We start from the raw sequence: 12,500 nt of genomic DNA on the forward strand, positions 1-12,500 counted from the left end.
CACATCAGCTGGCGGAATGGAGCTTTCCCTGTTCGCTGAAGTTTAGCAGCCACCACTCAATGACTTATACCAGCAAAGCGCGAAAATGTCAAATACACAGAATCATGTCTGTTTCACTCTATCACAGCGTAATTTAGATATTTTACAACCTCAAGAACAGAAATCAGCAGCACTTCTGAAGCTACATCCTGCATCAGAGACTACAGTCACTACAGTACTACAACGATAACGTTCACATAACCAATGAGTGTAATGTTCGTACAAACTTAATTGAGAAATGCAATCAACTCTGATCAAAATTATATATATATATATATATATATATATATATATATATATATATATATATATATATATATATATATATATATATATATATATATATATATATATATATATATATATATATATATATATATATATATATATATATATATATATATATATATATATATATATATATATATATATATATATATATATATATATATATATATATATATATATATATATATATATATATATATATATATATATATATATATATATATATATATATATATATATATATATATATATATATATATATATATATATATATATATATATATATATATATATATATATATATATATATATATATATATATATATATATATATATATATATATATATATATATATATATATATATATATATATATATATATATATATATATATATATATATATATATATATATATATATATATATATATATATATATATATATATATATATATATATATATATATATATATATATATATATATATATATATATATATATATATATATATATATATATATATATATATATATATATATATATATATATATATATATATATATATATATATATATGAGGGACAACCGGCAAGGACAAGAAAAGTTGTGATTGAAAAAGAAAGACCCACAGAAGTGCCGGTCCCTAAACAAGTTGAATAGTCAGAAGGGAATTCCGCGGATGATATGGGAACCAACTTTTCTTTTCCTTTTTTTTTTTTTGCCTGAAGAATGTAAAGACGTTAGATGCATCTACTGGTGTGTGAAGGAAGAGAGTTGTCTTAAGAGGGCAGGCTGTGACTGCCCCTTTGTGTTGTGAGACACAAAGGGAAATGTTCAGTGAGGTCACAGCTGGCGGAAAGTTCACAGCATCCCGTGAACCAGTGCTATTAGACATCACTGGGAGTAATTACTATCATCACCACACTCGCTGTCGCCAGCTACTGTTACCTTCACTGGGTCACTGAATTGCCTTCCTAGTACGTAAGAAAAAGAGAAACCTGTCCAAATGCAACTGCGTTTATTTGTAATGGTAAAAATTTGGCAGCCATGCGCCACAAACGTGGAGAGGCAAAACTGACATAATTCAAGACACTTCTCTGCGTGATTTTGAGATTCTTGAGTACAATTCTTTTACGGAAATTCTCTTATGCGACTGCCACAAGACTGGATGAAGAGGAAGAACAAGATGAAGAAGAAAAGAAGACGAAGAAGAAGAAGAAGAAGAAGAAGAAGAAGAAGAAGAAGAAGAAGAAGAAGAAGAAGAAAAGAAAGAAAAGAAGAAGAAGAAGAAGAAGAAGAAGAAGAAGAAGAAGAAAAGAAAAGAAAGAAAAGAGGAAGAAGAAGAAAAAAAGAAGAAAAAAAGAAGAAGGAGAAGGAAGATGATAAGAAGAGGAAGAAGGAGAAGGAGGAGGAGAATAATAATAAAACAATAATAATAATAATAATAATAATAATAATAATAATAATAATAATAATAATAATAATAATAATAATAATGAGAAGAAGAAGAAGAAGAAGAAATAGACGAACGAGAAGCAGAAGAAAAGAAGAAGGAGAAGAAGAAGAAGAAGAAAAAAAAAAGGAGAACAACAACAACAACAACAACAACAAGATGGTGATGATGATGATAAAATAGAAGAACGAAAAGCAGGAGAAGAAGAAGAAAAAGAAGAAGAAGAAGAAGAAGAAGAAGAAGAGAAGAAGAAGAAGAAGAAGAAGAAGAAGAAGAAGAAGAAGAAGAAGAAGAAGAAGAAGAAGAAGAAGAAGAAGAAGAAGAAAGAAGAAGAAGAAGAAGAAGAAGAAGAAGAAGAAGAAGAAGCATGAGTAGACTTTCGAGTTAATCTCAATTCAAGATTACAAGATTTGAAATGACATTATATTTTTGATCACCTTCTGTATCAACTTGCTGACCTACATACAACATCACTTGGCAAGAGAACACCTGGGAAACATTACAGAAAGATAAGACCATAAGAAAATAAGGTAAACCGCAGGAAACAAATCAAATCTACACGTGACGGTTCATATAGAAAACTTTCCTTCCTATTTCCAACTATCATCTTCATCCATATATTTGTCGAACCTATTAATCAAAAACCTCTTTATGACTCAGCTCCAACAATCAACCTGATAACTGAGTCTACTCCAGTCATCTACCACTTCATTTGAGAACCAATGTCTTCCCATCTCTCTCTCAGGATCTTGGCCACAAAAGCTCGCATGGCAGGAAAACCATTTTTCGCATGGTAGGGAATGATGTGGTGGTGAGGGTAACTCCAAGAAATTATCGTAAGGTCAGTCGAAGAATATGTAGTGTGGACTGACTGGATGACTGACCGATTGCCTGATAGACTGAATAACTTATGACTAGCTGGCTTACTGGGCTGACTGAATGACTGACTGATTGATGGATTGATGGACTAACTGACTAAGTGACTGACGAATTAATTAATAATATGAATGACTGGCTGACTAATTAACTAATTATCTCATTAACTGCCAGTCTCCTAAAACTTTTTCCCTCAGTACAGAGTGTTGCTTGAGGTGAAGATTGAAGACTTGTCAGGATTTAATTTGATCTGTTGTCTCTTCCGGTACGACAAAAAAAAAAAAAAAAAAGCGCAACCACCGCTTCAGCATCGTCACTGGAGAAAGACTTCTTGGCGGGTTGTTATTTGTTTACATTCACTTCCCGCTTTAGTCGCAAATTGGCACGTGTGAACCCGCCTTTAGTGGTGACCGTACCCCACGGTAGAAAATGGCGGATATGAGAGGGCTTTTAAAATCTTAGTGGCGGAAAGCTACGATGCTTTGAACAACCCGTCCCAGAATTGTCTTTAAACAAGTTTTGACCTTGTATAGAGGGGGTTGAACATGGCATCATCACCAAGACCAAGATCATGCTAAGGTCATCTATTTTGAGAGGTCCATATTCACTTTGACAAAGTACCTTAGGTCATTGCCAGCGACCTTTTTAAATCACGGTTCACTATTTTGCCGTTGCATGGGTGCAAAAACAAAAAGGTCGGAGAATGGTGTCATTTTAACGGTTCCCAACCCACCCAATGAATAACTACGGATAAACCAATAACTGCAGCTGAAGAATGTACTGATAACATATTGTATCGGTACATCATATGAATGTGACACTGCAGTATGAGTCGGATGTGTTGGATCATGATTTAATTAAGTGATCACTTAAGTTTGTGAAAAGTGCATCAAAGAACAAAGTGTTACAGCAGCAGTCATTGTAACCATAAGTACAATTTGTAATCACGATTACACTGTACTTTCTGATGATATTAACACAACCATTAGACACCGTGAAATCCTGGTTCAGCGAACCACAGTAGTGATGTACCAGTCTGCTGATGATGTGGAAGACCTGCCTCACTGACAAATTGCCAGACAAACTGCATGATTTCCTGCACTTACACGCATCAAGTTTCTGTTTAGAACCATAGAGGAGAGGTACTCTGACAGGGTGGTACAGGAAATGTTGTGTGCTACAAGTATGTGTGCTTTCTCCACCAGATGATATGAAAGTTACTGGAAGACCTCCAACAGACTTCTTGAGCATGAAGTTCATTCTTCAGTGGCAGAAGGTAAATTGCTTTATTTCTTCTCATACATAGTGCATGAGATACAGGACTCTTTCTAGGTTTCTGTTCTGTGAACCGCTTATGATATAAAGTTGTTTCAGAGAGCAGTTACTTCGTTCAAAAGAAACTTGTTCCTTCAACGTCCTTTTTGTTTTCCCGGTTAAGATTTTTTTCCTCCCCTCTCGTTCTTGATATCGTTTGTTACCAAAATGAAGTATCATACTTCTTTTGAATTAGGCGTTCGACTTTAGTTTGTATAATTTCACACTGTTAGTACAACCTAGACTAGCAGTCTAAATTTTTATCTTTTGCTCTCTGCACGTTCAGACATTCCATCGATAAGACTAGTATTCGAGTTGCTAACATGCAGTACTCTACACTACTGGAATGAGTCTCCTCAAAAATAAACATTCCCTGAAGTCATCAAATCCGTTAATGTTGTTTGATTATATAGACAATTTCCACTACACCATTTAAGTAAAACTATTGCGGTAGTCACTCTGGGCATGGCATGGGACTGGCATAAACAAGCCAGGTGAGGCATGGAGAGTATGGAGACGTAGGGGTGATTTGAATTCTGTATATCATTGGAAATAGTTTATTGAATCATGTAAAAAAAATATATTTATATATATATATCTATATTTCAATAACTTCTCAAAGACACATGATATATGAGCGAAGAGAATGCTGATAATGGCTGATTGTTGGCATGATGTGGACGATGAAGTTGAGGGCGGTCCTTGTACATTTGTAAGGGGAGGAGAGTGACGCGGCTCATGTACAAATATGAGGCAAAGAGAGCGATGCAGCTCATGTACAGATGTAAGGCGAGAAGAGTGATATGACTCATTTACAGATGTGAGACGAGGAGAGTGAAGTGATCGATGTGCAATGCAAGGTGAGGGCGATGACGGAGTGATGAAGTGATTGTTGAAAGGCTCCAGCGATGACAGATGAGTGCAGAGAAGTGAAGTGCTGAGATCCATTGCTCCTCCTTCAGCAGCAGAGGTTTACTGCATCTTGGCATGAAGCCTCACGGTAATCAGCAGCTTCCTTGCTGCCTTCTTGAGTCCCCGGACGAGACAACGAGTCGCTGCCCGCAACCCCCACCACAGCATTAGCAGCAGCAGCACCGCCACCGCCAGCAGCACGGCAGCCACGTCCACCAGCAGGTACTGGTGCAGCGGCATGTCGGCAGCCACTGAGCGCAGGTGTTGAGCGCCGCCGTAGCGCAACACGTGTTCACTCCAATACACGGCGCGCTCCAGGGGGGTCGTCTCCTGGTCCCGCAGCAGGCGTGACCGCTGTCCCACGCGCTCCTGGAAGGCGGGCTCCTCCACCACCGATGTGATGGCTTCGTACACGGCGTCTTCAGACAGAGACTCCACGGTGAGCTGGCGGCCCAGGCCCAACGTCACGGCTTGCCTCACGTTCAGGTGCTGGTCGCTCATGAGTGGCATCCCAACCACGGGCACGTTGTGGTACACTGCCTCCTGCAGCGACAGCAGTCCGCCATGTGTGACGAAGGCACGCACGTTCTTGTGGCCCAGAACATCCTGCTGGGACAGCCATGGGCGCGTCATCACGTTGGGCGGCAGGTTCTTCAGGACAGCACCCTCCCACTTCCACACGACGCGGTAGGGAAGGCGCCTGAACGCCGCCACCAGCGAGTCCCTCACTGTGGCCGGCATCTGCTCGCTGCGGATGGTGGAGCCAAGGCTGAAGAGGACCACGGGCACAGGCGAAGAGTCGATGAACTCCCGCAGAGCCTTGTCCTGGAGGGGGCGTGCCGGCCGGCAGTGCATGGCGCCAACCTCCACCACGTTGGGCATGAGGGGTCGGGGATGTCCAAGGGAGTAGTGAGAGTTGACCAGCACCATCGACACGTTCTTCTCCAGTTCTGAGAGGGACACCGTGGGGTCGTCCAGCACACGCTGCACCACGCCGTCCAGCTTGTTCAGCACCAAGTGTTTGCGGAGGTAAGGGCTGGCCAGTCTGCAGAAGAAGACAAGGCTACGTTATAGCGGGTGTCACGTGACCTCAAAGCAATGACTTGCTACATGGTATACTACATTGTGCCAATACATGTCACAGATACCTACATGAAGAGAACAAGAGGCAAGAAACTCACCGGACCAGGGTGTTGACGGTCCTCTCCCACAGAGTCATGTGGTCCCCGTAGCTCAGGTACTGGTTAGGCACGTAAGCCGGGTTCTCGGGGGTGCCCAGCAGGTCTGCCGTCCACGGGGTGAGGCCAGAGGTGGTCACGTACATGAAGGGCGCCTTGAACTTGTGCACGAATGCCAGGCCGCACTCGTTCATAAAGGCCGGCAGAAGGATGAGGTCAGGGCGCGTGGCCCAGGCACTCTTCAAACCGGGGTCTTGTAGAAAGGCTTCGCAGTACTTGGGCAGATGGCGGAGGACGTTCTTCATTATTTGAGAGTTTACATCCTTGCCTCCATTGACCTTGCGCATCTTGAAGACATCGAACTCGCCAGTCACTTTCCTGACCGACTCCCAGGCGGTGGTGGCGGCAAGGTCAGTGTAGGAGCGGGAGGCGTTTGGCGGGGCAGCGTGCAGCGACGCCACGGTTACTTGGTGTCCTCGCCGTCCCAGGGACTCAGCCAGCGGAGTGAGGATGTTCTTGTGAGATGGGGATCCCAGAGAAAGCACCATGAGCACACGGGAAGCCTCACTCACCGCAGCAAGTGTCAGCAGCAAGATGGCTGCGAGTCTCATGTTTGAAGTTTTTTTTTTCAGGTTGTCAACTCACGAGGTGAGCTCACTATTACACTCCTTGTGTAAACTTTGCTCTGCTTAGGTTTGTCTGTTGCTCTGTTAGCTTCTCTCGCTCGGAAGGTGATCTGAAGCCAAGCCACGCCGCGGGCTCTTATATACCCGCTGCGCTCCCAGTGGGACCACACAGCTGGCCGTCTAATTGGTCGCCCCTCTATCCGTGGCCTGGCAGCCAGTTACCTGATTGGTCGCGCTTCTGTTTGTTGGTAGCATTACACCAGAGTGATATGATGCCCGTAGTTATCGCAGGAAAAAGATAAGGAAAATACTTATCAGTGTTAAGATCCTTAAGATGCATTGTCATCAAGGGCCACTGTCTTGACGAAATGAAGTCATTCGTATGTGCTTTACTTTGAGATGCATGCGAGCTAGCGCGCACACACACACACACACACACACACACACACACACACACACACACACACACACACACACACACACACACACTACACCGCGTAGTGTAGTGGTTAGCACGCTCGACTCACAATCGAGAGAGCCGGGTTCGAATCCGGGTAAGCGGCGAGGCAAATGGGCAAGTCTCTTAATGAAAATAGGTACGGGATGTAACTCGAGGGTTTGTGGCCTCGCTTTCCCGGTGTGTGGAGTGTGTTATGTGGTCTCAGTCCTACCCGAAGATCGGTCTATAAGCTCTGAGCTCGCTCCGTAATGGGGAAGACTGGCTGGGTGACCAGGAGGCGACAGAGGTGAATCACATACATACACACACACACACACACACACACACACACACGGCCCGGTAACTCAGTGATTAGAGCGCTGGCTTCACAAGCCAGATGTCCGGGGTTCGATTCCCTGGCCGGGTGGAGATATTTGGGTGTGTCTCCTTTCACGTGTAGCCCCTGTTCACCTAGCAGTGAGTAGGTACGGGATGTAAATCGAGGAGTTGTGACCTTGTTGTCCCGGTGTGTGGTGTGTGCCTGGTCTCAGGCCCATCCGAAGATCGGAAACAATGAGCTCTGAGCTCGTTCCGTAGTGTAACGTCTGGCTGTCTCGTCAGAGACTGCAGCAGATCAAACAGTGAATTACACACACACACACACATTAGTTAGCGTAGTGAGCCACGCCTGCATCAGCTGTGAGGCGAAGGACGTGGGAAAAAATGGCCAAGTAGGGACAACAGACGCTGTGCAAAAAAAAAGCCTCTCTCTCTCTCTCTCTCTCTCTCTCTCTCTCTCTCTCTCTCTCTCTCTCTCTCTCTCTCTCTCTCTCTCTCTACTGCTGCAAGAGGCTGACAGGCCTACACACGTGGCAGTCCCTTTGTGAACAAAACTACCTAATTCCACCTATCATCCTCATTCATGAATATGTTTAACCTTTTTTTAAAGCTCTCTATTGATTCAGCACTATCAACATGATTACTGAGTCCGTTCAATTCATCAACCATTCGGTCGCGAGACCAGTTCTCTCCATTTCTCTCCTAAACATGAATTTTTCAAGCTTAAACCCATTATTTTGGTTCTGTCCCCGTTACTGATGTTGAGAACCTCGCTCATGTCCCCTTTGTTAGAGCCCCTATACCACTTAAATACTTCTATCAGGTCCCCTTTTAACCTATTCCTCTCTAAGTGATGTAAATTGAGTTTCTTCAGTTTCGCTTCATAGGTGATGTCCCTCATCTCCTGTATCTTTAAAATCATCCTCATTTGCACTGACTTCAATAGACCTACATCCTACTTAAAATGTGGCGACCAGAATTGTGCAGCATGATCAAGATGTGGTCTGACCAGCGGCAAGTATAATTTTAGTATTACTTCGGGACTTCTGCTTTTAACACTCCTAAAAATCAATCCTAGTACCTTATTGGTCTTATTTCTAGCCTCTATGCATTGCTTCCTTTGACCAAGATCGGAACTAACTATGATTCCTAAACCTTTTCATACTTTGAACCTCCTAGTGCCTCGTTATTTATCGTGTATCTTTTGTGTGGATTACCACTACCTACACTTAGTACACTGCACTTGTTAGTATGGAACTGCGTCTGCCATTTGTCTGTCTATTCTTTCATCTTATCTAAATTTACTTGTAAGGCGATGGCATCCTAATCTGACCTAATTAATCTATCTTCGTGTCATCTGTAAATTTACTAACACAATTACTAATTCCACTATCCATGTCAATAATATATATTAGAAATAACAATGTCTCTAAAACTGAACCCTGTGGCACCCCACTAATTACTTGACCCCACTTGGAATTAGATCCGTTAATTACTACTCTCTATTGCTTATGGCCTAACCACGATTTATTTCAGCCTAATATTTTTCCCTCTATCCCATGCGCCCTAACCATTATCAAGAGCCTCTGATGTGGCACCTTGTCAAAAGCTTCACTGATATCTAAGTATAGGATGTCGTAATTATCACCGTTATCTGCCACCTCATAAACTTTACTATAAAACTTAACAAGTTTATAAGGCACAACTTGCTCTTCGTAAAACAATGTTGTGAGTGATTTATCAAACTGTGTTTTCCTTAATGTTTTTCACTATTATTTATTCCATTAACTGACCCACAGTTGAAGTTAACCTGACAAATTTATCACGAGAAACTTGTGCACTTTACATTTCTATACCTGAGTTCATATAAGGACTTCTCCAACTAGTCAAAATTCTTTCGACTATAAAGTGTCATTGTCTTTTAAATTCGATTCCATTTGTGACTTCAGAAAGCTAGCTAAAAACATCCCCAACAGCTTCTCTTCTTAGTCTTCTACATTGCAACCTAATTTTTTTCCCTTTGCGTAAGAGTGTCACTGGCTAAGGGCAAAAATATTCTGAGGAAAAACGGCCCACTCCACTACCACTTGCCAAAGATTGCAAATAAAAAAAAGTCTGGTGAAGGAGGATAAATATATAGAAACTTCTATCTTAAACGAGTTTAAATCATAGATAGGTCGAAATACAGAAGAAAGCAGAGAGCGTTAGAGTTTACCAAAGTTGATGATGAATGAGTGAGAATGCTGATTAACTCCTGAATAGCTCTTTGCATATCATTTCTTGTACGTAGAGACTAGTAAGACGGTTATTGTTCTCCAAAAACCTCTTCCTTGCCAACAAGACCACTTACTCATCAGTGAGAAAAATGTATCAAAACATGTTACCTTCATTCGATCCCAGTGGCAGATATGCAGGCTTATTAATACACACACACACACACACACACACACACACACACACACACACACACACATGTACGCATGTCAGTATGAAAGTAGGGAAAAAAAAACAGAACCCACACACACACACACACACACACACACAAACACGGCCCGGTAGCTCAGTGGTTAGAGCGCTGGCTTCACAAGCCAGAGCACCGAGCACCGGGGTTCGATTCCCCGGCCGGGTGAAGATATTTGGGTGTGTCTCCTTTCACGTGTAGCCCCTGTTCACCTAGCAGTGAGTAGGTACGGGATGTAAATCGAGGAGTTGTGACCTTGTTGTCCCGGTGTGTGGTGTGTGCCTGGTCTCAGGCCTATCCGAAGATCGGAAACAATGAGCTCTGAGCTCGTTCCGTAGGGTAACGTTTGGCTGTCTCGTCAGAGACTGCAGCAGATCAAACAGTGAATTACACACACACACACACACACACACACACACACGCTTCTGAAGCACCTTTATGAAAGAAACATTTACTTCTTGATAGGTATTGCTTTGATAATCTCGAGACACACACACACACACACACACACACACACATATATATATATATATATATATATATATATATATATATATATATATATATATATATATATATATATATATATATATATATATATATATATATATATATATATATATATATATATATATATATATATATATATATATATATATATATATATATGTGTGTGTGTGTGTGTGTGTGTGTGTGTGTGTGTATATATATATATATATATATATATATATATATATATATATATATATATATATATATATATATATATATATATATATATATATATATATATATATATATATATATATATATATATATATATATATATATATATATATATATATATATATATATATATATATATATATATATATATATATATATATATATATATATATATATATATATATATATATATATATATATATATATATATATATATATATATATATATATATATATATATATATATATATATATATATATATATATATATATATATATATATATATATATATATATATATATATATATATATATATATATATATATATATATATATATATATATATATATATATATATATATATATATATATATATATATATATATATATATATATATATATATATATATATATATATATATATATATATATATATATATATATATATATATATATACATAAATGAAATAACAGTGACAGACAGAGGAGACCAGCAAAACACTTCCGACCTTGAGTAAGGTAATGGTGTTAGAATCCAGCCAGCCACTTCAGCTTCAAGTGACAAGGTTTTAGGAAATAACTGAAAACATGCCAGGTTGCGCCCAACTCAAGATGTGGTGCCACTCACTGATGTTGTCGTTGAACTTGCTGAAGAGCGGCACCTTAATCTTGTTGTTGAAGGTGAGGGTGGACGAGGAGGGGAAAGCCAGGAAATATCTCTTGGACCGGGACTTGACGGAGGTAGAGGCAGCATAGTGGGACAAGTCTTGCCCTGAGTCCCCTAGCAGTCCTGGATCCCCTTTTAGAGCCTGGCGCGCGGCAGCAGAGTGGCACAAAATGATGAGGACACTAGCCGCTACCGCTACTGCCGCTATCCAGCCTCGCCTCGCTCCGCCAGCCATCTCGCCGACACGCAGACAGTGTGGTGCTCAGGAACCAAGACTATTCAAGAAAAAGAAATCAGGATGTATCTCCACTTTAAAGGCATAGCGCCACGGTGACAAGATCTTTTCAATCTGATTTCATGGTTCTAGTGACGTAAACTTTCTATGACCTTAACAGTAGAAACACTTTGTTCTCTCGTCACCACTGTTTTCAAATGCTACAAAGATGATTTACAGAGTCCTCAAGAGTGTTTCTAATGTTAATGTCGTAGAAAGTTAATTTGTGTCACTAGAACCACTAAATCACATTGAAAAGATCTTCTAACCGTGGTACTGTGCATTCAAGGGTACAAAAAAATTTTTATATAGGAGCTCATATGTACATAACCCACCTTCATGTATAAACAAGGGATGATTAAATTATGCTAAAGATAGCGAAGGAAAAATAATTAAATTTGCTTAGAGATTTTGTAGATTATCAAGTCCAGCTATGTACAATGAGATATAATGAGATAATAATAAATTATGTAAAGCCGAATGTATGTAACCTTGGCAATCAGAGAGAGAGAGAGAGAGAGAGAGAGAGAGAGAGAGAGAGACTGTAATAATAATAATTAATAATAATATACGGTTTATTAGTTTGGCAATGTAAAAAATTACACTGAAAATGTACAGGGGGGGGGGGACATTAACACAATGAACTAAAAATCCTTAACCTAACTATGGATCTAACTTAACCTAGAATTCACTTATTTATTTAAGGCTCGCACAATAGTGGGCACCGCGCTAAGTCGGTACCGACCAGTGCGCGGTGCTCTTAAGGGCGCCACGCGATTCTGGTGTCGGGTGGCACGGGCAGGGGGAGGCACGTAGGGGAGGAGGTGGCGGAGACGTGGATGACGCAGCAGTCCTTCCCCAAATTTTTCCAAGGCTTCCTGGTGTCTTGTGGCCAGCCTCGGCAGACTC

The 12,500-nt window shown here is 40.3% G+C and overlaps 2 protein-coding genes across 2 annotated transcripts in view; both read right to left on the reverse strand.

Moving 5' to 3' along the window:
- The window catches only part of LOC123515632, a 45,782-nt gene that overhangs the window by 29,433 nt on the left and 3,849 nt on the right, over positions 1 to 12,500 (reverse strand). The window contains exon 2 of the mRNA XM_045274432.1: positions 11,279 to 11,592. Coding sequence (XP_045130367.1) covers positions 11,279 to 11,552 — 274 coding nt within the window. The 5' untranslated portion in view covers positions 11,553 to 11,592. The remainder of the gene's footprint in view (positions 1 to 11,278; positions 11,593 to 12,500) is intronic.
- Positions 4,512 to 6,895, reverse strand: LOC123515629 (UDP-glycosyltransferase UGT5-like). Its single transcript, XM_045274429.1, has 2 exons — positions 6,062 to 6,895; positions 4,512 to 5,925 (listed from the first exon to the last, which is right to left on the reverse strand). The coding sequence occupies exons 1-2, from the start codon at positions 6,667 to 6,669 to the stop codon at positions 4,941 to 4,943; spliced, it is 1,593 nt and encodes a 530-aa protein (XP_045130364.1). The 5' UTR covers positions 6,670 to 6,895; the 3' UTR covers positions 4,512 to 4,940.

Source organism: Portunus trituberculatus, chromosome 39, assembly GCF_017591435.1.
Source record: "Portunus trituberculatus isolate SZX2019 chromosome 39, ASM1759143v1, whole genome shotgun sequence".
Classification (NCBI taxonomy): Eukaryota; Metazoa; Arthropoda; class Malacostraca; order Decapoda; family Portunidae; genus Portunus; species Portunus trituberculatus.

Coding starts and splice junctions, on each gene's coding strand:
- LOC123515629 (XM_045274429.1), bottom strand. CDS start 6,669: ATGAGACTCGCAGCCATCTTGCTGCTGACACTTGCTGCGGTGAGTGAG. Junction 5,926..6,061: donor ACCGTCAACACCCTGGTCCG/GTGAGTTTCTTG, acceptor CTTCTTCTGCAG/ACTGGCCAGCCCTTACCTCC.